Raw genomic sequence first — 23,725 nt, 5'->3', positions numbered from 1 at the left:
CAACACCCTGACCAATTTCTCAAAGACTGAATCATGAAAACAGAAATATTCTTATTTATTATAATTTTGTGAAACGCCTATAGCGTTCTAGGCACTAGGTATGCTGGCATAAGATGCATCATCTGCTTCCAAGGAACTCATAGTCCAATGGAGAAAGAGACAACAATTCAATGTTATAAGGGCTGTGGCAGGGGTAATGTTGCTTGCTAAGGGAATGCAAATGAGGTGCACTCAAACCAGTCTTAGGGGATCGGGAATGGCTTCTTGGAAGTTGAATGTCAAAACTGAGTTTCCCTGTTGGCTAAGTCTGAGTTTGTCAAGTGATGGGAAGCAGGGTGAGGTGGGGATGGCTTGAAAATAGACTATTTCAGAAGCTAGTAATGAATGTAGAGCAATATTGTGAGCTAAAATTTGGCTGTGGGGCTCTCAAGATTGCTCAGATCAAGCCAGGTAGCTGACCACAGAGAAGGAGGATGTCCTGTGAACTTAGGGTGGAGTCTCAGCCTGATCAAGCATGTTCTTAGTAACAAAGGTGGACAAGAGAGAGAGTAGGATGGGCTGTGAGGTTCATAAGTTAACAGTGCCAAGTATTCACACTGTGCTCTAAGGGATGTGACATGGCAATACCCTGTGACTCCTGGGGGAATGTTTGTTCAGCAGGTGGCTAGCACACAGACTAGCACATAATAGATGGTATATTTAGTGAAAATGATTGAATTGCATTCCTGATAATGAATCCTCTTTATGTATAAAAATGGCTCCATGTCTCCCCAGTTTTCATAGACAAGTATCTTATAAGAATTCATTTTGTTTATAAGTATCATCAGACACTGTGCTAAGTAAGAATGTTGCCAGTTATCTCATTTAATCCTCATAACAATCCTGCTAGGTGAGTCTATTATTATTTCATTTTCAACAGGGGAGAAGTCTATTAAATCTTGTCCAAGGTCATGTAGCTGGTAAGTGGTACAGTTGTGATTTTAATCCAGTGTCTATTGTGTAGTTCCTTACTTTATGGGTAATGTGTGTTTCTAGGAACATTATCTCTATAAAGTTATCTGTGTAAGGTGAATTTCTGGGAGATTAATCTGGCTCACTTCTACATTCATTTATCATTCATTCACTTAATACATATTTATAAACTAAATCTGTAGGCCAGGTATCTAGCCATGTGGATTCAGTGGTTCATTAACAGGCACTTCATGGAGCTTCTAAAAATTATTTTAAAGGGTAGGGATGGGAATTAAATAACAAGATACATAGAAAAATAATTATAGATTGCAATATCTATTGTGGTGGATTAAATATGCTGTAATGCAGATTAATTTGAAAGGCAGGTCTTTATTTTTAGTTTTGTATTTATTTGAGACAGGGTCTCACTCTGTTGCCCAGGCTGGAGTGCAGTGGTGAGATCACAGCTCACTGCATTCTTGGCCTCCTGGGCCCAGGTGAACCTCCCATCCCAGCCTCCTCAGTAGCTGGAACTACAGGCATGTGCCACCATGCTTGGCTAATTTTTGTATTTTTATAGAGATAGGGTTTCACCGTGTTGCCCAGGCTGATCTGGAACTCCTAGACTCAAGTGACTTACCTGTTCTGCCTCCCAAAGTTCTGAGATTACAGGTGTGAGCCACCGCACCCAGCCAGGAAGGGAGGTCTATTTTTTTTTTTTTTTTTTTTTTTGGGAGACAGAGTTTCGCTCTTGTTACCCAGGCTGGAGTGCAATGGCACAATCTCGGCTCACCGCAACCTCCACCTCCTGGGTTCAGGCAATTCTCCTGCCTCAGCCTCCTGAGTAGCTGGGATTACAGGCACGCGCCACCATGCCCAGCTAATTTTTTTGTATTTTTAGTAGAGACGGGGTTTCACCATGTTGACCAGGATGGTCTCGATCTCTTGACCTCGTGATCCACCCGCCTCGACCTCCCAAAGTGCTGGGATTACAGGCGTGAGCCACCGCGCCCGGCTGAAGAGAGGTCTATTTTAAACACAGTGGTCAAGAAAGACTTTACTGAGAAGGTGAAATTTAGTCAAAGACCAGAGGATGAGAAGGAGACAGCCATGTGATATTCAGAAAAAAGATGTACCAGGTAAAGGTGCAAAGGCCCTGATACCAGAATACTTAGTGTTTTCCAGGGAGGAAAAGGAAGAATTGTAGTATGGGTGAGTGCAGTGGGGGAGGGTGGGTAAATCAGGAAATAAATTGAGCCAGGACTGGGATAAGGGTGAGGTAAGTGAGGCACTGACTCTCAGGATGCCTCTTTACTGTGCCATAGGCACCTCACTTGCCTCACCCTATTCCTAGCCCTGTGGGGATATTGCTGTGAATTAAAGGAAGAACAGGTGTGTCAGCTTGAACCAGAAGAGGCAGGCTATGAAGAGAGCTTCAAGATCTGGACTAATTGTGCAGTAAGAATCACTGACGCATACTGATAAGTGTCGATGAAAATCACAGATGCCTCCAGGGTTGTTGGCTTGAGCAACCAGGTAGATGTTATATCAGTTATCTAAATGGCAAAGACAGGCTGAGGAGCAGGTTTCGGACAGGAAATCAAGTTTCCTTTTGGATCTGCTAAGTTTAAGATGCAGGTGAGACATCTAAGTGGAGACGCCAAATAGACAAGTGGGAGCTACTGCAAGTGTGAAGGTCAGAGGGGAGGTCTAGGCTAGACGTAAAAATCAGGAAAGTATCGCTGAAGAGGTGATATTTACAAGAGTGGGAATGCCTGTGATTACCTAGGAAGAAAGGGCAGGTGTGGAAGAGAAGAGAGCCAGAGTACTTAGAGGTTAGGAAGGCGAAGAGGGAGCCAGCCAAGAACCTGAGAAAGCTGGACCCAGGAAGTTGAAGACAAAGAACAACCAAAGGAATGTGGGATCAGAAGCCAAGAGAGAAGGTTTAAAAAAAAACAAAAAAACAAAAAAACAAAGCATAGAGGGGCCGACAGTGTTGAATACGCCTGAGCGGTGGGGTACGATGAAGGATTACAGACTGCTTTTAAGAAGTTTTGCCACGAATTGAAGGGAGATGAGACAAAGGTAGAGTGAAAGGAGAATTTGTTTTTCTTAATATGCGAGACACTAGAACATATTTGTGAACTGATAGGAATAACCTAGTGGAAAGAAAGAGAGCTGTGGTGCAAGAAGCACAGGAGAAATAGCTAGAAGCACAGTAGTAAAAAGGGGCAAGTGTGGATGGGTTTGAGAACAGAATTGGGAGAATTACTCCTTAAAGGCAGGAGGGATATTTCTTCATTTTCAAAGGAAGATAGCCCAAATGGTGCAGATGCAGACAGGTTTGAAATTTTGGTGAAAAGGAACTTGGGAGTATTTCATGGATTCTGTGTTCTTGATTAAATGCAGAATATGTCTCTTAACTTTGAGTCCGGTGGAGAAGGGTTTGGGCAGATTGAGGTAAGTAAGGGAGGTTTGAATCGTTGTCTCAGGGAGAGGAAAAGCTCTCCCCCTGAGGAAATGTAATTGGGTCCCCAGGCAGTGTTGAGTGCACATCTGGGACTTGTGATCACACAGTTTTCATGAAATTGGTTAGCCCATTTGTAGATGCCTTCAGTCCGGTTTATCTTGCTGCTCGAAGGCTGTCATGGAAAAGGTGAATGTTTGAAGTCAGCCAAATTGGGGTTTTGCCAGACAAGAAAAGGAAAGAGGGAGAGAATAAAGCAAGGGAGTTAAGAATATTTGAAAAATTCCATGGAATCTGTGCTGGGCAAGTGTGGAAGTGAAGACCAGAAGGTGCGGAGACTAGGGAGAAAGTGAATCTGTTAATTGATTAGAAGCCTCATGAGGACAAAGAAATGAAGCAATAAGGATTCTGGGGTAGATGAGCTGAAAGGCTTGGAGGCTACAGCTGGAGAGAGGCTCACAATTCAGATTTCAGAGGTGGTGTTGCAGTTTCCATTGATGACAATGTCCGTGATGTAACCACTGGCTGAGTAGCTGAAGAATAGTAGAAAAACTCATCAGAGAAGACCAGCTCAGGTTACTGGGAAGCCAGGAAATTGCTACAGATGATGGGATCTTTCTGATTTTTGTTATTAAAAAAATTCCCATCAGACAGCAGATCAATGCAACCTTTGTAGTACTATCTTTATTCACAGCGTTACAGAGTCTGCTGTCTGCTTTCTACTTTGGACTTTTATTTATTTGTTTTTTTAAGGAACACAAATTTATTTCTGTAACATTAAGGTGCCTACAGATTCTGTTTCTGGTGAGGGCTCATCTCCTTGCTGCATCTTACATGGTGGAAGGCTTTACCTTTAGATGAAATTTAAATTTAATATAAATTTCAACTGTTTATTAGCACCTGCTTTATCAGTACATGTCACCATCCTATACATCATAACTACCAGCACAGAGGTTCCATCATTTAAATCAATGGCTCAGATTTCTTTTAATTAATTAATTAATTTTTTTTTTTTGAGACAGAGTCTCTGTCACACAGGCTGGAGTATAGTGGTGTGATCTTGGCTTACGGGAACCACCACCTCCCGGGTACAAGCAATCCTCGTGCCTCAACTTCCTGCATAGCTGAAATTACAGGCGTGTACCACCACCCCCGGCTAATTTTTGTATTTTTAGTAGGGATGGCATTTTACCATGTTGGTGGGGGTGGTCTCGAACTCCTGGCCTCAACTGATCCACCCACCTCGGCCTCCCAAAATGCTAGGTTTACAGGCATGAACCATCATGCCTGGCTCCAGATTTGTTCACAAATTGTATAATTTTAAAGCTGTTGTACCAAGTTTTCTTTATAATAAAGATGATTACAGTATATTTGAGTAGTAGTGGTCCCTAAATGGGACATTCTATATGAAAACTGAAAAGTTCCCCTTTTCCAGGCATATTAAGAACTGCAGGCTGGGTGTGGTGGCTCACGCCTGTAATCCCAGCACTTTGGGAGGCTGAGGTGGGGGGAATCACCTGAGGTTGGCAGTTCGAGACCAGTGTGCCCAACATGGAGAAACCCCGTCTCTACTAAATATACAAAATTAGCCAGGTGTGGTGGTGCATGCCTGTAATCCCAGCTACTCAGGAGGCTGAGGCAGGAGAATCGCTTGAACCCAGGAGGCAGAGGTTGCGGTGAGCTGAGTTCGCACCAATACACTCCAGCCTGGGTGATAAGAGTGAAACTCCATCAAAAAAAAAATAATAATAAAAAAAGGAACTGCAGAGCCCAGTTTAGGGCAATGAAGTTTGCGAAGGACTTAAAAAATGTCCATATGAAATAGACAAGCTGTGTTTTCACTTCCTGCTCCTTCTTTTCTCGTCTTCCTTCTGTGGAGTCAGCTTCCTATTCTATTCCATGCGCTTGGGACTACTGACTATTGCAATTCCTTTTTGTAATTTATATATTAAAACAGTTGCACTAATAGATGTATTTTTCTAGAATACAAACTCCACCAGGGCAGAGACTTTGTTTTAACAGTGCCTGACACATGGTAGGTGCATAATCAATACTTGTTGAATGAATGAATGCTTATTGTAGAAAACTAAAAAATACATATAAGGAACATGAAAAATACCTCCACCACAAACTAGAAGTCTCCTCTGATCCTACCATACAGATAACCCATTAATATTTTAGTAAATATCTTACTAGACACATAAATATGTATCTATATAAAAGTATAATGAAATGTCTGGAAATAATAAGCACGAAATTAAGGGTAGTTGTTGCTTCTGAGGTTGGAGGGAGGAAAGAGGATGTGATTGAGGAAGAGTACACTGAGAGTTTCCACTGCAATGGCAATAATTTATTTCTTAAGTTAGATGATGGATATATGAAAGTTTTTTATATTATTCATTGTCTTTCTTGTATATCTGAATTACTTCATATTATATTCAAAATACCACCAGATTTTTTAATGCATACAACATAGATGTGTGCTTTTACAAAAGTAGGAGCATACATACTTATCAGTTTTGAATCTTAATTTTACTCACTTTATTTCCTTTTACTTCACATCTCTCCACGTCAGTAAATGTACTTCTGTGCATCACATCAATTGCATTTCATAGAATTGCGAAGTATGAAGCATAACTTAGTTAACCACTTCCCCACTTGGGGACATTCATCTGAGAAATAATATTGAGTGCATGGGGACCAGCATATTCAGGTTGTTGCTATTTTTATTAACTACTATAAATGTAATTCCTTATTAATGACTCAAGGGTCAAAAGGATTGATTTTCTCTCATTATGAGTGAGTGAAGGGTAAGGAAGAGAATGAAGTAAGAGATGCTGACTACCTAAGTATTTAACCAGGGAAAAGAATGTCATTATCTTCTTCTAACCCATGTGTAAACTAGAATGTTGATTTTTCTATAGCCAGATATTCACAGGCCTGGGGGCTGCTGGCATTGCGTAGTGGAGGAGTTGGTCGACTTCATCAGGGTAGAGTTGTCTTGTTTGCTGCTGTGTGTAATTGCCATACTTTTTCTTTGGATCTAACTTTACTTCCCCACCAAGAAAGGAAAAAGGGCAGTGCAACAATGACTGTGTGCCTCAGAACACAGAGAAACACTGAGCTCAGACACAACTGCCTCTGTGCAAAACTGGTCTGAGCCTTTGGACTGAATTGACCAAGTCTTTTTTTTTTTTTTAGACACAAGATCTTGCTCTGTTGCCCAGGCTGGAGTGCAGAGGCATAATCATAGCTTGCTGTAACCTCAAATTCCTGGGCTCAAGCAATCCTCCTGCCTCAGCCTCCTTAATAGCTAGGACTATAGGCATGAACCAATATGCTGGGCTCATTCATTTTACTGTAGAGAAGGAGTCTTGCTATGTTTTCCAGGCTGGTCTCAAATTTCTGGGCTCAACTGATACTCCTGCCTGTGACCTCCCAAAGCACTGGGATTATAGGTGTGGGCCTAAGCTTTTAATTGACAGTTGACTTGATTGTTTTTTTCCCACTGATCTGATCAGGGGTTGACTGAATTACTGATCAATTGAGTCAATTCATTAGAGCAGGTGATGTTTGTAGATGCAATCATTGTTTCAGCTGATTTGGATCCTGTTCTGCATCCTAAGGAGACCAACTCAGGACAGGCTGGTCTGTTGAAACTGTAAATTGAGAGTATCTGTGTAAAGGCCCTTCTTTGTACAGTAGAAAGACAGATGCTCCTCTACTTACCATGAGATTACATCCCAATAAACCCATTGCAAGTTGAAAATATTTTAAGTCAAAAATGCGCTTAATACACCTAACCTGTGGAACATCATATCTTAGCCTAGCCTACCTGAAATTGTAAGTGCTTAGAACACTTACAATAGCCCACAGTTGGGCAAATAATCTAACACAAGCCTATTTTATAATAAAGTATTGAATATATCATGTAATTTATTGAATAATGTACTGAAAGTGAAAAACAGAATGGTTGTATGGTGAAAGTATGGTTTCTACTGAATGCATATTGCTTTCGCACCATTATAAAGTCAAAGTCATAAGTAGAACCATTTTAAGTTGAGGACTTTCTGCATACCGTAACTTCCGTTTGTGAATTTAATCACTTTGGATGTGCTTTCAGGGATGGCGTATGCCCTACTAGCTGCAGTTCCTGTTGGATATGGTCTCTACTCAGCTTTTTTCCCTATCCTGACATACTTTATCTTTGGAACATCAAGGCATATCTCAGTTGGTAATTATATTTTACAATTATATTTGCTCATGTTTAAAGTGTTTTGGCTATATTAAGTGCATTATACCTCTATTATATTGGTGCAAAAATGATTGCAGTTTTTGCAATTATACTTTTAATTGCTCAAGCCGCAATTACTTTTGCACCAACCTAATTTATCTTTGTTAATCTTTTCAGGGAAATAGAGTTTCAGTGTTTTGTCTACTTTTCCTGTTCAGTGATGTTAGGTAACTTTTTATAATGAAGAGGATATATTGAAAAACAAAATTACAGCCTGCCTTAACATTTTAGCATGTAGCATGTTTTGGTTTTTAAAAACATGATAAATTTGACTCCAAATTTAGAAAGTATTCTCTTCCAAAATATGAAATGGCAGGAAAAAAATGACACAAAGTCTTTGAACCTACCATTTTACCGGATTAGCTTATAAATGACTAAGTATGTTCATCAAATACATGTTTATGATTTGATTAACGGGCATACTTATTTAAAGTCACTAATATTAGAAGACTGGTAAGATCTTACCAAAACAATTTAGAAGCTAAGCTTGGCATTTTTTTCTTGCTATGGCTTGTAATGAATTTTCCGGCTTTTCCTAAAATTTGAATTCTCTTTTGTTAGAATGTCCTAGTAAATGAGTGTTTTCATGCTATTTTGTGACTTTGACATTTATACTAGCGAAAATTTTGCTCCTACATCCATCTGCTGGCTAGACATGTCTACCTCAGTGATCCTCTTGAAATAAATGCAACCATCTATTTTATCCTCAACCCATGTTTTTGTCCTTAGTTGTGTTTCCTTAGGAGGAGAGCAGAAAGTCATTATTGATTGAAAGAGCATCCTCACCTTAGATAATCAATTAGTATTGAATGCTTGACTAGACGAGAAACATGGAAGCTGATTTTCTCTTGGGTATTCTATACATTGAGACGTTCCAGGTGACTGGGGTTGGGTTTTGAGACCTCAGAACCATAAAGGCTTCCATGATCAAAGGGTAGAAATCATTATCATCATCATGGATAAAAAATAACAGTAGTGAATGGAGCAGTTGCTGGAAAAAAATAATATTTTTTAAAACATAAAATCTTACAGATTGACATTTGATATGAAAAAATGTGTCGTACAAAAGGAGAAAGAAACTTCATACTCCCTTTGCTGTTTTTTTTATCCTAACTTGGACCCTGTGATATTGATCAAGGTACTCAGATCCACAGAGGTCAGGACATTGGACACTCTAGGAAATTAATGAGATTATATGAAATGAAAGTTGAGTGGCATAAGTAAAAACTCAATGTATGTGCTACCTTTGCCAGGAAACCTTTCCTGACAACTCTCATCCTCATCCCCACTACCCATACACGTGAGGATCACACACAGACAGGTTAGATGACCTTCTGATATACTCACGAAGCGTCCTGAATGTTGTATTGTAATAATTACCTACATGTCTCTCTTGCCAATTTCTGGGTCATGAATGCCTTGAGACATCTGCTTTTTAAGCTTCTTTTTGTTGTTGTTGTTGTTGTTGTTGTTGTTGACACAGGATCTAGCTCTGTCACTTAGGCTGGAGTGTGATGGTGTCATCTCTGCTCACTGCAGCCTCCACCTCCCCTACTCGAGCAATCCTCCCACCTCAGCCTCCCAAATAGCTAGGATCATAGGCATGCACCACCACACCCAGCTAATTTTTGTCTTATTTTGGAAAAGATGGGGTTTCACTATGTTGCTTAGGCTGGTCTAAAACTCCTGGGCTCAAGCGGTCTTCCTACCTCAGCCTCCCAAAATGCTGGGATTACAGACGTGAGCCACTGTATCCGGCTTAGCTTCTTTTGTGAACAAACAAGATTTTCCTAGTCACAGCTAAATCTTTTACACACTAGTCACAGCTAAATCTTTTACACATCTTTTAAATCCTATGTAGACACACTGAACATTGGTGATTAATAACTGATTAATTGTTAGAGACTTTTTTTTCCCCAGGACCTTTTCCAGTGGTCAGTTTAATGGTGGGATCTGTTGTTCTGAGCATGGCCCCAGACGAACACTTTCTCATATCCAGCAGCAATGGAACTGTATTAAATACTACCGTGATAGACATTGCAGCTAGAGATACAGCAAGAGTGCTGATTGCCAGCACCCTGACTCTACTGGTTGGAATCATACAGGTAATGAGCTTACAGATAAAATATGGATTGGTGTAATTTTTATTTGAGATTAACTTTAAAGCATATATACTTAAAGATTCTTCTAAAAACAAAACAAAATAATTTCCTGGAACCCAAAATTATTTTCTTTTTTTTTTTTTTTTTTTTGAGACGGAGTTTCGCTCTTGATACCCAGGCTGGAGTGCAATGGCGCGATCTCGGCTCACCGCAACCTCCGCCTCCTGGGTTCAGGCAATTCTCCTGCCTCAGCCTCCTGAGTAGCTGGGATTACAGGCACGCGCCACCGTGCCCAGCTAATTTTTTTGTATTAGTAGAGACGGGGTTTCACCATGTCGACCAGGATGGTCTCGATCTCTTGACCTCGTGATCCACCCGCCTCGGCCTCCCAAAGTGCTGGGATTACAGGCTTGAATTATTTTCTAAATTACGTTGTTTTAGGTCAGATGCTAAAATAGTCAGCAAGACCCCACTTATTAAGGCTCACTTATCATCAAAGTCAGAGACAGAAAAAAAGCACAGAAGAACATGTGTGATTCAATTGAGGATGAGAGAAGGGAAGTATACGGGAATCCATAAAGGAGAAAAAAGTGTTCTGGTGAGCGGAGACACGGGCCTGAAAGCCACAGGAATAAGCTACAGATTTTTGCTTTTCTGAGTACATGTATAAAAATATTTCAAGGTTTTTATTATTCACGGTTTTCAAATTTTAGAGCGGAGGAGGGAGGGGAGTGATTAGGGCATTAAGAAACTCGTGTTTTTTTCCTACAAATATTTTTGTGCCCTAGGTAGGCTACCAGTGTTTTAATTGGTATTAAGCTTAATTTAATATTTCCAGAGAGTTGGTTCCTAATCTCAGGCAAACATTTAATTTTTGTTTCCTTTTTTTTTTATCCTAGCTGATATTTGGAGGTTTGCAGATTGGATTCATAGTGAGGTACTTGGCAGATCCTTTGGTTGGGGGCTTCACAACAGCTGCTGCCTTCCAAGTGCTGGTCTCACAGCTAAAGATTGTCCTCAATGTTTCAACCAAAAACTATAATGGCGTTCTCTCTATTATCTATGTAAGTGTTGCTTCTTACTCCAGGGATGGGTCACTGTTCATTCCAGAAACAATTGTATTCATTCTCTCTTTGAGTCTGGGCTGGGCACGGTGGCTCATATCTGTAATCCCAGCACTTTGGAAGGCCATGGTGGGCAGATTGCTTGAGCCCAGGAGTTTGAGACCAGCCTGGGCAATATGGTGAGATCTCATATATAAAAGAAAAAAAAATCCAAAAATCCAAAAATTTGCCAGGTGTGATGGTGCACACTTGTAGTCTCAGCTACTTGGTAGGCTGAGGTGGGAAGATCTCCTGAGCCCTGGAGGTTGAGGCTGCAGTGAGCTGTGATCGCCCTACTGCACTCCATCCTTGTCTCAAACAAAAACAAAACTAAAACAAAATAAAACAAAACTTGAGTCTGGAGAACCCACATTTCTCTATGCATACTTTGGGAGCCATTGAAAAGATTTGGTTGCTTCTCTCAGAAATACTATTGTACTTAAAAACATGAATGAAGACAAACTGGTATAACGCAGTAAAGACTGCTCTGGAATGTAACAGACTTGATTTCTAGCCTCAGCTTTGCCTCTAACAGGTAAGTGACCCTGAATACATCATGTAGGATACTAACTGAAAGCTCAGGTTTAGAACTGGGTGGACCTGAGTTCAATTCTGGCTCTACTGTCTACTAGCCATGTGAGCAAATCACCATGCCTCAGTTTCCTTCTCTGCAAAATTGTGTTAGTGATAGCATATACCACATTGGGTTGTTAAATAAGAATAGATAAGCACTTGGCCCAGGGGCTGATACATAACAAGTACTCTAAAAAAAGGAGTTATTTTGAAATTCTTATTTCAAGGCATCTTTTCTTATTGGTGAAATGAAATGATTGGAGATGTATCTCTATAAGCTTTTTCTAACCGTGAGAGTCCGTAAAATGCATAATGTAAATGTCTCAACAATTATAGATGAAAAGGAACATTAGATTCAGAGATGATTCACCATGCAAAAGAAATGCAAAAGCAGGATGTAGATCACACTAATTAGATTTGAAAAAGGTCTTGGATCTAAATATGTGTTCTATATAAAGCATGTTATTGATGCTTGAAAAATGGTGATAATAGTAACATGATGTCATCCTAGCTTGGAGGGAATGATGCCATACAAAAATAATGTACCACATTAAGAATGGAGTTTGAGTCTTTAAAGACCCAACTGTTAGCTTCTAAAACAATGTAAGGCCATGTACAAATATCTGAGAATTGGTGAGGTTGTCAGGAATTGCTCAATTTTGTAACAGTGCCATAATCCCTTACTATTGTACTCCATCCGTTCAACAAATATTGCCAAGTGCTTACTACAGGCCGGGCACTACGCTAAGCAGTGAGAATAGATAGAGGAGGCAGAAAAACATAGTGATTAAGATCATGAGGTCAAGTGTGGTGGCTCATGCCTATAATCCCAGCAGTTTGGGAGGCTGACATGGGTGGATCACTTGAGCCCATGAGTTTGAGACCAGCTTGGACAACATGGCAAAATCTTGTCTCTACTAAAAATACAAAAAATTACCCATGCATGGTGACACGCACTTGTAGTCCCATCGACTTGGGACGCTGAGGTGAGAGGATCACCTGAGTTCACGAAGTTGAGGCGGCAGTGAGCCAAGATCATGGCACTGCATTCCAGCTTGGGTGATGGGAGTGAGACCCCATCTCAAACAACAATAAAAGCAACAACAATAAAAACAAACAAAACGATAATGGACTTTGAACTTCAACAGACTTGAGTTGGAGTCTTGGTTCTACCAGCCACTACCCATGATGTTTATACTCAAATTCCCTAAGCCTTAGTGTCTGCAATTGTAAAATAGGAGTAGTGATAGTAGCTACCTCTTACAGCTGTAAGGATTTAAAAGGAAAATATGTGTAAGACACTTAGCTTAATATCTGGCACATAGTAAGAACTAAGTTTTTTATTATTATTATCACATATGAATAGACCTTATGAAGCTCACCGTTCACTTCCTCAGGATCCAGCCTATTAGAAGACATTAGTGAACGTTTTGATTCAGCATTATATTGGTAATTCTTGATATATTTCTCCTGTCAAGTCCTCAGTTTTCCATCTTTTTTTTTTTTTTTTGAGACAGGAGCTTGCCCCATTGCCCGGGCTGAACTGCAATAGCTCAGTCATGGCTCACTGCAACCTCCAACTTCCTGTGTCAAGTGATGCTTCCGCCTCAGCCTGCTGAGTAGCTGGGACTACAGGTGTGTACCACCACACCTGGCTAATTTTCTTTTTCTTTGTTGAATCTTAGTAGGGGTGATGTCTCACTATGTTGCCCAGGTTGGTCTTGAACTCCTGAGCTCAAGCGATTCTCTCACCTTGGCCTCTCAAAGTGCTGGGATTACAGGAGTGAGCCACCATGCCCAGCCCATATTTAAACATTAAAATAAAAAATTTTAAGATTTTTTTTTGGGTAGAGACAGGGGTTTTGCCATGTTGCCTAGGCTGGTCTTGAACTCCTAACCTCAAGCAATCCTCTTACTGCAGCCTCCTCCTGTGTTGGGATTATAGGTGTGAGCCACTGCACCTGGCCAATCCTTAGTTCTTTTTGAGATCTCTGACTGCCTTATTTTGACAGGCTCTGTAACTTTTGCAGCCCCTGGCACATCTTGCTTTTACTTACTTTCACATTTTATTCATCGAATGTTCACTCATTTATTCCTTCATTCTCATTCATTCAATTTATCTATTCAGTAAACATATATTGAATATCTACCATGTACCAGGCACTGTTCACTCCCTATACAAGTCCACTGAATCCTTAACTTACCAAGACATCCCTTACTGAGTATACTCACCTCATTGTGCAAACATGGCTCGGCCTTCATCTACACAGATCACAGGAGGCCCAAATTAATTGTTGACCTGGGTCCCAGGCCATTGCAGGACCCCCGCAGAACAGGGGAGATAGTTCTTCTGGTCTCCTAGGATTATGTTTAAGAAGAAACTTTCTGCAAATGATTTCACTTTGACAGGGACAAAAGTGACCAGGAAACACTGGATCAAGGTCAAAAATAGTTTTTAAACCAAATGCAGTCATGATGTAACTTATTTCCTGTTGAATATTTTTCTTGACTTCTCAGTTTAGCATATAGCATAGAATTTTGCAAGAAATTCTTCACAGGCCAGCCAAGTTGGAGAATGTATTTCAATCATCTTTATATGTGGTGGTGAATATGTGTTTGCTCTTCTGAAACAACAACAAAAAAGAATCAGCAGGTCTGAAAATGATTGCATAGGGTTGAATGAGCCACTTAGTCCTTGAACAGAGAATTTTGCTTATGACATTACCATTGCAATTATACATGAAAGAATCTTTCAATACATGCAGAGTAGGAGAGGATTCTCCCAGGAAAAAGTGTAAGATTGTTGTGAAATCCTTTTCCTGGAATGTTAACTTATCTTTGTTCTAAGGTTGTACTTTGGTTTGTCTTGCCCTCTCCCCCAAAGAGGGACTGACAACCGGAAATATTGAATGCAAAGAAATACAGGAGAAAAAGAAATCAGTTAATTCACAAATGCCAGAGAGACTGGACGTCGGAAGCAGAAGGGAGAAGGACAGGGTACTGGCAGCAATTTAGAATTAGTTAATACCCTTGATGCTACCATGTAGCTACTTTTAGCTAAGTAAGTCCCACAGTCCACTTAGGATTGATTTCCCACCATTCAATTTGAGTGGTTTGTCTCAGTAGACAAGGGTGAGAGCTTTGAAAGTCACCACGAAGCTTGAGTAGATTTGTTGCTTTGCACCTATTTCAGTGTGTAAAATTTACGCCATTATACTAAAGTAACACTTTGAGGATTGATCTATACTTGTATACACAAAAGATATGGTAGCAGGAAATGCCTGATAGCAAAAGGTGGTTGAGAAGGGTTTGTGATATTTGTGGAGGTAAAATAAACTAAAAAAAATTTAGCTCCAAGAGTAAACTGATAAATTTTCTCATACACATTATTGGGCATAATTTTTTCTTATGGCTTCATCAACCCAGGTAATTCTGGGCAAGAACAAAGACATTATCTAAATGAAATTGTCCTAAAATTGTCCAAACACAGCGGGAATTATAGTAAAACATTATCTATTACCAAAAATTTCATTATCATGATTTGAATTATTTAGAATACTAAGCTGAAATACAGAATCATATGTGTGTCCATATTATAAACATTTTGTAGTATTTTAACAGTAAATTACAAGCACTGTTCAGTGCTTTTGTAGAGTCTAATTTCTATATCTTTAAATATAATCTGACTATTTCAGTTTACATGCTGAGTTTTATTTCTACACAAATTAAACTTTCTATCATAGAGCTCTTCTTAAAAGATTCTGAAATTATTCAGGATGTAGGCAACTCATTTATATACTCAGATGCCTCGCATGATGCAATTGTGTAATACGAACTGATTTTGGTTTTTGAACCTCATATTACATTTTTAATCCACAAATACTTTTTATTCAAAAGTCTAAGTGATTCTCATCACTTAGAGATTTCAGTTTCGATTAAACTGAAATCCTGTAGTGATTATTTTTGTAAGGTGAAAATGTTTTTGCAATAGGGATAATTATTCCAAATGTTTTGTTTTTCAAGTTTCAATTTTTGCATCTTGAGTTGAAAAGTAAACCTTTAATGAATAGACAATTCATCAAAATATTATGCCTAGCTCATGAATTAATCAGGGTCATCCATCAGAAAATTAGTTATGTAAAGGACCAAACAGCAACAATAACTTCAAGCCTCTGGGGTAGGTAGGGCTGTTTGCTCCTGTGTTAAATGCCCTGAGTTCTTGTTATTGTATCTTCTGGTGGTAGTTATCCCATTTTCTTTTTTCACTCTGCTATCCCCCTGGCTTCATCTTGTTTCTGTCAATGTATCTGCCTTTAGCAATTTTCAGTGACTCTGAAAAGCAGACAAAGTGAAATAGTACTGGGTTTAAATTAACAGCAAAAGTACCCACTGAGTGAAAGTTCAAGAGTCTTCCTATAAGTTAAATGCCTGAACTCTAGTCCAAGTGCTTGGTGGGAGGTATTTTGCTTGCATAACTTTTCCCCGATTCCCTCACTCTTGAGAGTGTTCCAGAGAGTTGAAGTTGCTGGCAAAGCGACTCCCAGATTACTTAAGGTTCATTAAGTACTTAAAGTTCATTTAGTTCATACATAATTGTCACCAGATTACCACTATAATTATTTTAAAAGTAGTTTATCTGTAAAATGAGTAAAATACGTGTTATAAACTATAAGATGCTTCATTCTTTTATCTTCCTATGAAAATATGTCTATAAAAGTCTCATTTAAAGAAAAGTTATCTTTACTGAGAGATTGTCTCAAAGAACTGTCTCAAAGATACCTTCTTAAATCATGCCTTCTACAGGACTGAAGGTAATATAACAAAGACATTAGTGTTCTTCCCTGGGATTCTTCTTCGCTAATTTCCTTGAAAACACCCTTGATTCCCAGAAGTCTTCTATTTACAAAACAAAACTAGTTTTTCTTGAATTGATTCATCTGTCTACCTAAAGATTTTTTTTGGCCAGGTGTGGTGACTCATGCCTGTTACCCCAACACTTTGGGAGTCTGGGCAGGAGGATTTCTTGAGGCGAACAGTTCAAGACCAGTCTGGGCAACAAAGTGAGACCCACCCCCCATTGCTACAAAAAAAAAATAGCCTATTTATTGTAGTCTCTACAATAAATAAAATAAATATAGATGCCTGCCTATAGTCCCAGCTACTCTGGAGGGTAAGGTGTAATGATTGCTTGAGCTGAGGAGTTTGAGGCCACTGCACCCAGCATAGGCAACAGAGCAAGATCTTGTCTCAAAAAAAAAGTGTTGTTTTTTTTTTTTTAATGTTATCTTAGTTCAAGTTTGTTAAATAAAATTAAGTACCAAATTTATTTCCAAAAATTTATGCTTGGCCTATATGTCAATTCAGTAGCTTTTCTTTGCCATAAAGAATGAATCAGTCTACCCGTATCCACATATGGAGTATTTTGGGATTTTTGTTGTTGTTGTTATCTGTATCATTCAGGTTTAGGAAAGAGATTTACCTAAAATACTGGCTAATTGTGATTAAAAAAAAGATAGAAAGAAAACACCCACCCACGCACCCACCCACACACACAAACACACCGCCCCCAACCACTGATCAACTGAAAGTTTCAGATTTATCAGCCTTTAGTCTCAATAATATCACCATAGTAAAAATCAGGCTACTTAATAATACCTATAAACCCATTTTAAGATACAAACTTGTAAAGCTTTTCTTCAAGTAAAAGGCAGTATGTTTATAATGACATTTTTTCTTTTAAGACATTTTTATTATTATAAAAAATACAGAGAAGCAAAAATAAGAATGTAGAAATCACCCAGTTTTTCCTTTCCAAGTAAACGATCATAAAAAACTTGGTATATATATTGCAGCAATCGTATGTATCTAATGGTCTCTGTATCAACCAACACGTTTTTATCACTTTCCTGAAACTTTCAAGTGTTGTTTGATGCTGATATCAAGGTTCTTTGTGTGGGAAGATTTGTATGAGAATTAATTGTGTATGTGTGTGTGTGCATGTGTGTGTAGCAGCAGGAAGTATATAAAATTATTTTCTTTTTATAGACGCTGGTTGAGATTTTTCAAAATATTGGTGATACCAATCTTGCTGATTTCATTGCTGGATTACTCACCATTGTCATCTGTATGGCGGTTAAGGAATTAAATGATCGATTTAGGCACAAAATACCAGTCCCTATTCCTATAGAAGTCATTGTGGTAAGTAGAACATGTAGTTAGAAAATTCAGCATTATTTGGTTGACAAGCAAGGAATTATTAAAACCAATGGAGTTTTTTTTTTTTTTTTTTAACATCTTTTGTTTTATTTCAGACGATAATTGCTACTGCCATTTCATATGCAGCCAACCTGGAAAAAAATTACAATGCTGGCATTGTTAAATCCATCCCAAGGGGGTGAGTATGGTGTTGCTCTTAGAGAGTACTAATACAGTCCTTTTTACTTAATGAAACATTTATTACAAGCTTCATTTCAGTGACGCTGCTATTTGTGTGTGATCTTGAAGAAACAACCATAAGACAAGCAGTATGTGTGTAGATAAATGTCAAGCCGTTTGTTTAAAGCAGCCCCTATATGCTGTTTTATCTTCATTTTCTTAAAGTATGGCAGAACATGTACAGTTAACACCAGACTCCTGATTTAAACTTATACATAAAATTATAATACAATATAAATAGAATCATTTCTTGGTAACATCTATGGCACTGTGAACAATCTGCTTTAGGAATCAGGGACATCTGGCCTAAATTCTCTACCATCTAGTTTAATCAATCTTAGGTAATAATTATATCCTTCATACCTATAAATAAAATGCATTATCTTCAAGGGAAGTTTTAGAAATGCTTGGTAGTTTGGTGAATTAGCAGAGTAAAAGACCAAGATCCTTCACTCATCTCTGTCACCATCCAGTTTTGTGACCTAAGGAGATTCTCCTATATAAGACAAGGATAATGAAAACAGCTGAAGCCTCAACTCAAGCTTGTTGTGAAACCCCAGTGAGATCTCTTATGAAACAAAGAACAGACAAAGTACCCTGCTCTGTAATTTTCTTATATGGGTTTACAAAGGAAGCCCAGATGTTTATTATGTTTGTAACAATCACTTATAACATTTAAGACTGGACTTGCCGTTAATTAAGAAGTACCAGTTTTCCCTTCCTTAAGATTAGCAGAGGGATGTGGTACCAGTGTTTGTTTCCCATGCTCTTCATGGAAACTTCCTCAGGCAAGCTTATTCCCAGAGCTTATTCCACAGGGAACTGTTGTATTCCCATTTGATTCTTCTAATACCTGTTCCAAAATATTTGAAAAAGGACAACCGGCTACATGGAACTTAATTTACATGCTATCTATTATGCTGTTTCTCAAACTTACCCTTTTGTAAGAATCACATGGGATTCTTTTTCACACAGATTCCTGGTTCCCACCCCAAACCTATTGAATCAGGCTTTCCAGAGGAGGGGCTCAGGAATACATATTTTTCAAAAGTGCCTCAGGTGATCTTGCCCTCAGGGAAATTGGAGAAACTCTTTAAGAGAGGATCAACAAATCTAATTGAACAATTAGATGATTTCAGGAGTTAGAAACAAAGAAAAAGATACTTTATAGAGCCCTTTGTTAGACTTCCTAGGCTGTATTAAGTTATAGGTGGTCCACAGAGCAGACCCTATCCCATCCATCTGTGTTTCATTAGTTGGCTTGGGAACTCATTTTTTCCGCCCTAAATTATCCTTCCAGGTCCTCTGCAGAGCTTTCCTGTGCTCTCCTCCTGAGAATGGATCTCTAGCCTCTCACCCTTGAGTTTAATGAAGCTGAATCCTTTGACAGACCACCTGGTAGCTTGGTCAGCTAATTTAACCTGCCTGGCCCCAGGGACTTTAAACTCCTCCACAAGGGCAGTGACCTCATTTGTGTTGTTCAGCTCTGTCCCCAAGCACAGAGCTCACCTCACTGTAGGCTCTCAGAAAACCCTTGTTGAAGGGATAAAGTACCCAAGCCTATGTCATTATAAACAAGCCACAGCAAAGGCCTTGGTTATCCAATCTCGCTTGGTAGCACAGAAGCAATTCTGATGATATTAACAAACCTGAAGAAGAAAGGATGGAGTGGAGAGATTGGAAAGGAGCAAGTAGAGTATTAAAGTGACTGAGGTGAGCACAGTGAAAGGAAGGGGGGCAGAGAGATTGTGATATGCCCCCTTTTGATCTCCTCCCTGCTTCAATCCTCCATTAAGGCTACTGCTGGTAGTCCCCTTTATTCTGCTGAGGGTCAGGACCATATGTTGGAATCACTCAGTCCCCAATGACAACGCCACATTGGATAGTCGAAAACAGTGGCTCCATGCCCTTCCCTCCATCCCCTTTCCTGGTAGACACATAAGACTTTTCCTTGTCCGGTCGGCATCTGAGTGTCCCACTAGGATTTACTCGTTCTCTCGCCCCGGGCATTTTCTTAACCAGCAGACACTATGAGGGGCAGTCACGCGCCTTTCTTCTCATGCAACTGGTCCTTATCTGCGACTCGAAATCTGTCCAGTTCCTCACTCATCCTGTCCCAGGCTTCTCTTTTACCTCTTCTGTTATAGTGGGGGGTGTGTGTGTGTATGTGTGTTTGTGTTTAAACTCATAACAATATTGACGGCTTATTCTCTAAATTTTAATCTCTATTCACTCTCTTACCTCCTGTCCTCTCCAGTTCCAGAGGTCCTCTTGTTGTCATGTTTGTTACTGTTATTATTATTTTTTCTTTCTTTCTTTTCTGAAACAGAGTCACTCTGTCACCCAGGCTGGAGTGCAGTGGTGCGATCTCGGCTCACCGCAACCTCCACCTCCCGGGTTCAAGGGATTCTTCTGCCTCAGCCTCCTGGGTAGCCGGGATTACAGGCGCCTGCCACCACGCCCAGCTAATTTTTGTATTTTTAGTAGAGATGGGGTTTCACCATGTTGGGCAGGCTGGTCTCAAACTCCTGACCTCAGGTGATCCTCCTGCCTCAGCTTCCCAAAGTGCTGGGATTAGAGGCCCTGTTATAGAGCCCTTTTGTCAGGCTTCCTAGGATGTATCAAGTTGTAGGTGGTCCACAGAACATGCCCTGTCCCATTAATCTGGGTTCCCTTCGTTGGTTTGGGAAACTCAGGCCTAATGTTTTTAAAGGGTGTGCTTTGCAGTTGTTCTTGTAAGTGTGGCACAGGGGCAAAGCCAACGAAACCACAGACGTTTTTTCCTGGCTGCCTTCTGAGGGCTGCTCTTCTCTAGCTGGAGTGGTGGTGTGGTTGCCAAGTGTTCAGACCCCATCTGAAGTACAAATATGCCCTTGGCATCTGTTTATCACGCTAACTGTCATTTGTGGAATTTTTGGCCCTTCAGGGTCCATCTCTCCCTGTCCTCATCTTTTCAGATAAGTGTGTGTTCGCACGCTCACTCCCCTGGGGCCCTTGGTAGTGTTGTCTCGTGATCAGGCCTGATATGGTTGGCTGGGGCCAAAGAGGCCCACTGAGCAAAACATTTGGAGAGTTATGTCCACAGAAGGAGGGCAGGGCAAGAAAAAAGACTTACTTACATGTCATTAGAAGATATCCAGCAGGACTTCAGCTGGTTTAGGGCAAACACTTAGGGTTCAGCAAGACAGAAGACATGAGTGGCAGGAATATGGCAGACTTAGGTTCCCCCAATATATACCAAGAACCTACGATGTGTGTAGACACTAATTACTTATACAAGTGATTCCTTCTTGAATCCTATGAGAAAATTATATAGTCCCCATTTGACAGCTGAGAAAACTGGGACGTGGTAGGTTTTAATAACATGCCCAAAGTCATTTGAGAGTGATTCTGGTCCTTTGACTTAAGTCTTTGCCCTTTACACTTTGCAACCGTGGATAATCAAGGATCAGGTCATATTTGGAGAACTAGGCATCCAGGCAGGCAATGTGCATTAGGCTGCTATCAAAACTAAACTGTATGTGGAACTGGAAAGCTACCCTGTCAAGCCCTAGTGGCCTGAAGTAGGGTTGACTGGCTCTCAGGAGCAAGTCAGGAGCCTGCTTTGAGAAGTGTGGTCCCAAGTCACATCCAAACCAGCAGGTGATAGGATGTTGAGTCGCCCACCTATTGGATCAGGGTTTCCAATATCCTGTCTGTCTACAGATGGGGTTCATTCCAGAGTCTCCCTGTGGGGTAGGATGGGATATAAGGAGAAAAGGAGTCTGAAAATTAACCTCATTTGTAGGGAGTAAGGCTACAAGGGCAGAGAACCAAACAGATCTTATTAGGTAAGAAATCATTTGATATTTAACATTTCAACCTGGACCCAGTAACTGACCTCAAGCAAATAACTTCACATTTTGGGTCTAAGTTCCTTTATCAACAAAATGAGAGAGGTGGATTCAGCAATACCTAGGATGCTCGCTAGGTTTAACTTTCTCTATGGTTTTCTCTAAAAACCTCATTTCTATTTTATTTTTACCGCTGTTCTCTAATTATAGGGGAAAATGTAGTTTCCTTATTAAACAAACTTTAGACATAAGTGAGGTAGGTGGGGCAGACACTTTATGGCTGGGGGCCTCTGGAATTACACCACATGGATAGTCATCAAGATATAGGTACATGAAGGCCGTCTCCCAAATTTTCATATTTGGGTCAACCTCATGATGTAAACGTGTAGGTTAATTTTCTTATATGGTTTGTAGGGTAGCTCTGATTTTGTCAAACAATAGTCATCGGACCCCACAATCATTGAGATATTTTAGTCACTATGGAGCATTATGATAATTACATTAATTTAATCTTTTTTGCTTTAAGAAGATTTTAAATGTCATGGCCCTTAAGAAAAGGATTTTCCTTAAGGAAAGCTCTGTTAGCATCATACATTCTTTGTCTCTCTAACAGACCCGATATCTCTTCATATAGAGTAAATCTCATATGATGGCTAGAATCTCTTTTAAATTCAAAGACCTTTAAGATGGAATTGTGGAAAGAGAAACACTAACATGTGAAATGGCATGGATGGGGCTGTATTAAAGAATCAGTAACAGCAGATTTATTCCTGTGAGAGAGATAGAAGAGGCAGCATTGGTAGGCTCTAAAATAGAGGACAAAGAAAGCCAGTGAGATAACACCGACTTCTGATTAAACAGTTTAAAAGCTGCTACCACCATTTATGTATTTCATGTGCTATTTGTTCTCGTGGCACAAGTACTTTCATGTCTAATATGTGACTTAGTGGATATAGCATTTGATGAGATGGGGAAAAAGAACGGTGGTCAAATCTTCACAGCGTTTTTCATTTAAAAACTCACTAGGTTTTTGCCTCCTGCACTTCCACCTGTGAGCTTGTTCTCGGAGATGCTGGCTGCATCGTTTTCCATTGCCGTGGTGGCTTATGCCATTGCAGTGTCAGTAGGAAAAGTATATGCCACCAAGTATGATTACGCCATCGATGGGAACCAGGTATGGGTGCCCTTTTGTGAACTGATTTTATAGGGCTGAAAACAAGAAAAAACCATAAATGGAAAAGATTTTGGTGTCAGCTAAAGAAGGGGTTGAATTCTTTCCCCAGATCTTATTGGGTTGGTTTTCCTCTTGTGCTTGCTAATTAGAAATTATTTTGGAGTAGGCATGCTGGATCACTTTGCTTCTTTAAGAAATAAGCTGAAAGAACACTAATTTTAGAAAAGCTAATTCAATCAGGTCATAAATAACATTCAAAGTGAACATATTAGGTCAGAAACAGAATTCTTCATGTAACCCAGTACCTCTTGGTAATTATTTTTAATGGCAGTTATAATGTGACCAAACAGTGCAACAAACATTATTAATAATAGTTGTGACCGCTTTAGGTTGAGGTGGTTCACCGTGCAATTAATATATACAGGCAGTTTTTCTAGGCATGTGATACATTGCCAGGTAAGCTGATTTCACACGGCTTGCAAATTTGCAAGTTCTGTACCTATATGCTCCTGAAAATACAGTATAGCGATGACAACAGTTAAATCGTAAGTAATCAAGCAGAATAGCAGCATCGCTAGTCATGATATGCTTCAGAATATTGACATTGCTAGTCATGATATGCTTCAACTACAGAAAAACACTTTATGTGAGAGCTGTAGACATTTCATTCATGAGGCAGTGAAAAAACTTAGCAAACGGTCAGGTGCTATTTCTCGTCAACTTTAAAAGTAATCGAGAGCAGTAAGACCTCTCTTGGGTGGTATGGAGTCCAAACCCCTGATGTCGTACAAGG

At 39.7% G+C, this 23,725-nt stretch overlaps 1 protein-coding gene across 1 annotated transcript in view; it reads left to right on the top strand.

Annotated features, from left to right (window-relative positions):
- The window catches only part of SLC26A4 (solute carrier family 26 member 4), a 55,498-nt gene that overhangs the window by 2,844 nt on the left and 28,929 nt on the right, over positions 1–23,725 (top strand). Inside the window, exons 3-8 of the mRNA XM_012455954.3 lie at positions 7,542–7,652; positions 9,633–9,817; positions 10,714–10,878; positions 17,536–17,688; positions 17,802–17,884; positions 22,785–22,932. Of these exons, the coding sequence (XP_012311377.2) occupies positions 7,542–7,652; positions 9,633–9,817; positions 10,714–10,878; positions 17,536–17,688; positions 17,802–17,884; positions 22,785–22,932 (845 nt within the window). The remainder of the gene's footprint in view (positions 1–7,541; positions 7,653–9,632; positions 9,818–10,713; positions 10,879–17,535; positions 17,689–17,801; positions 17,885–22,784; positions 22,933–23,725) is intronic.

Source organism: Aotus nancymaae, unplaced genomic scaffold, assembly GCF_030222135.1.
Source record: "Aotus nancymaae isolate 86718 unplaced genomic scaffold, 86718_ANA_hifiasm-v0.15.2.pri h1tg000002l, whole genome shotgun sequence".
In the NCBI taxonomy this organism is placed as follows: Eukaryota; Metazoa; Chordata; class Mammalia; order Primates; family Aotidae; genus Aotus; species Aotus nancymaae.
This window is presented reverse-complemented; position numbering and strand designations above follow the sequence as displayed.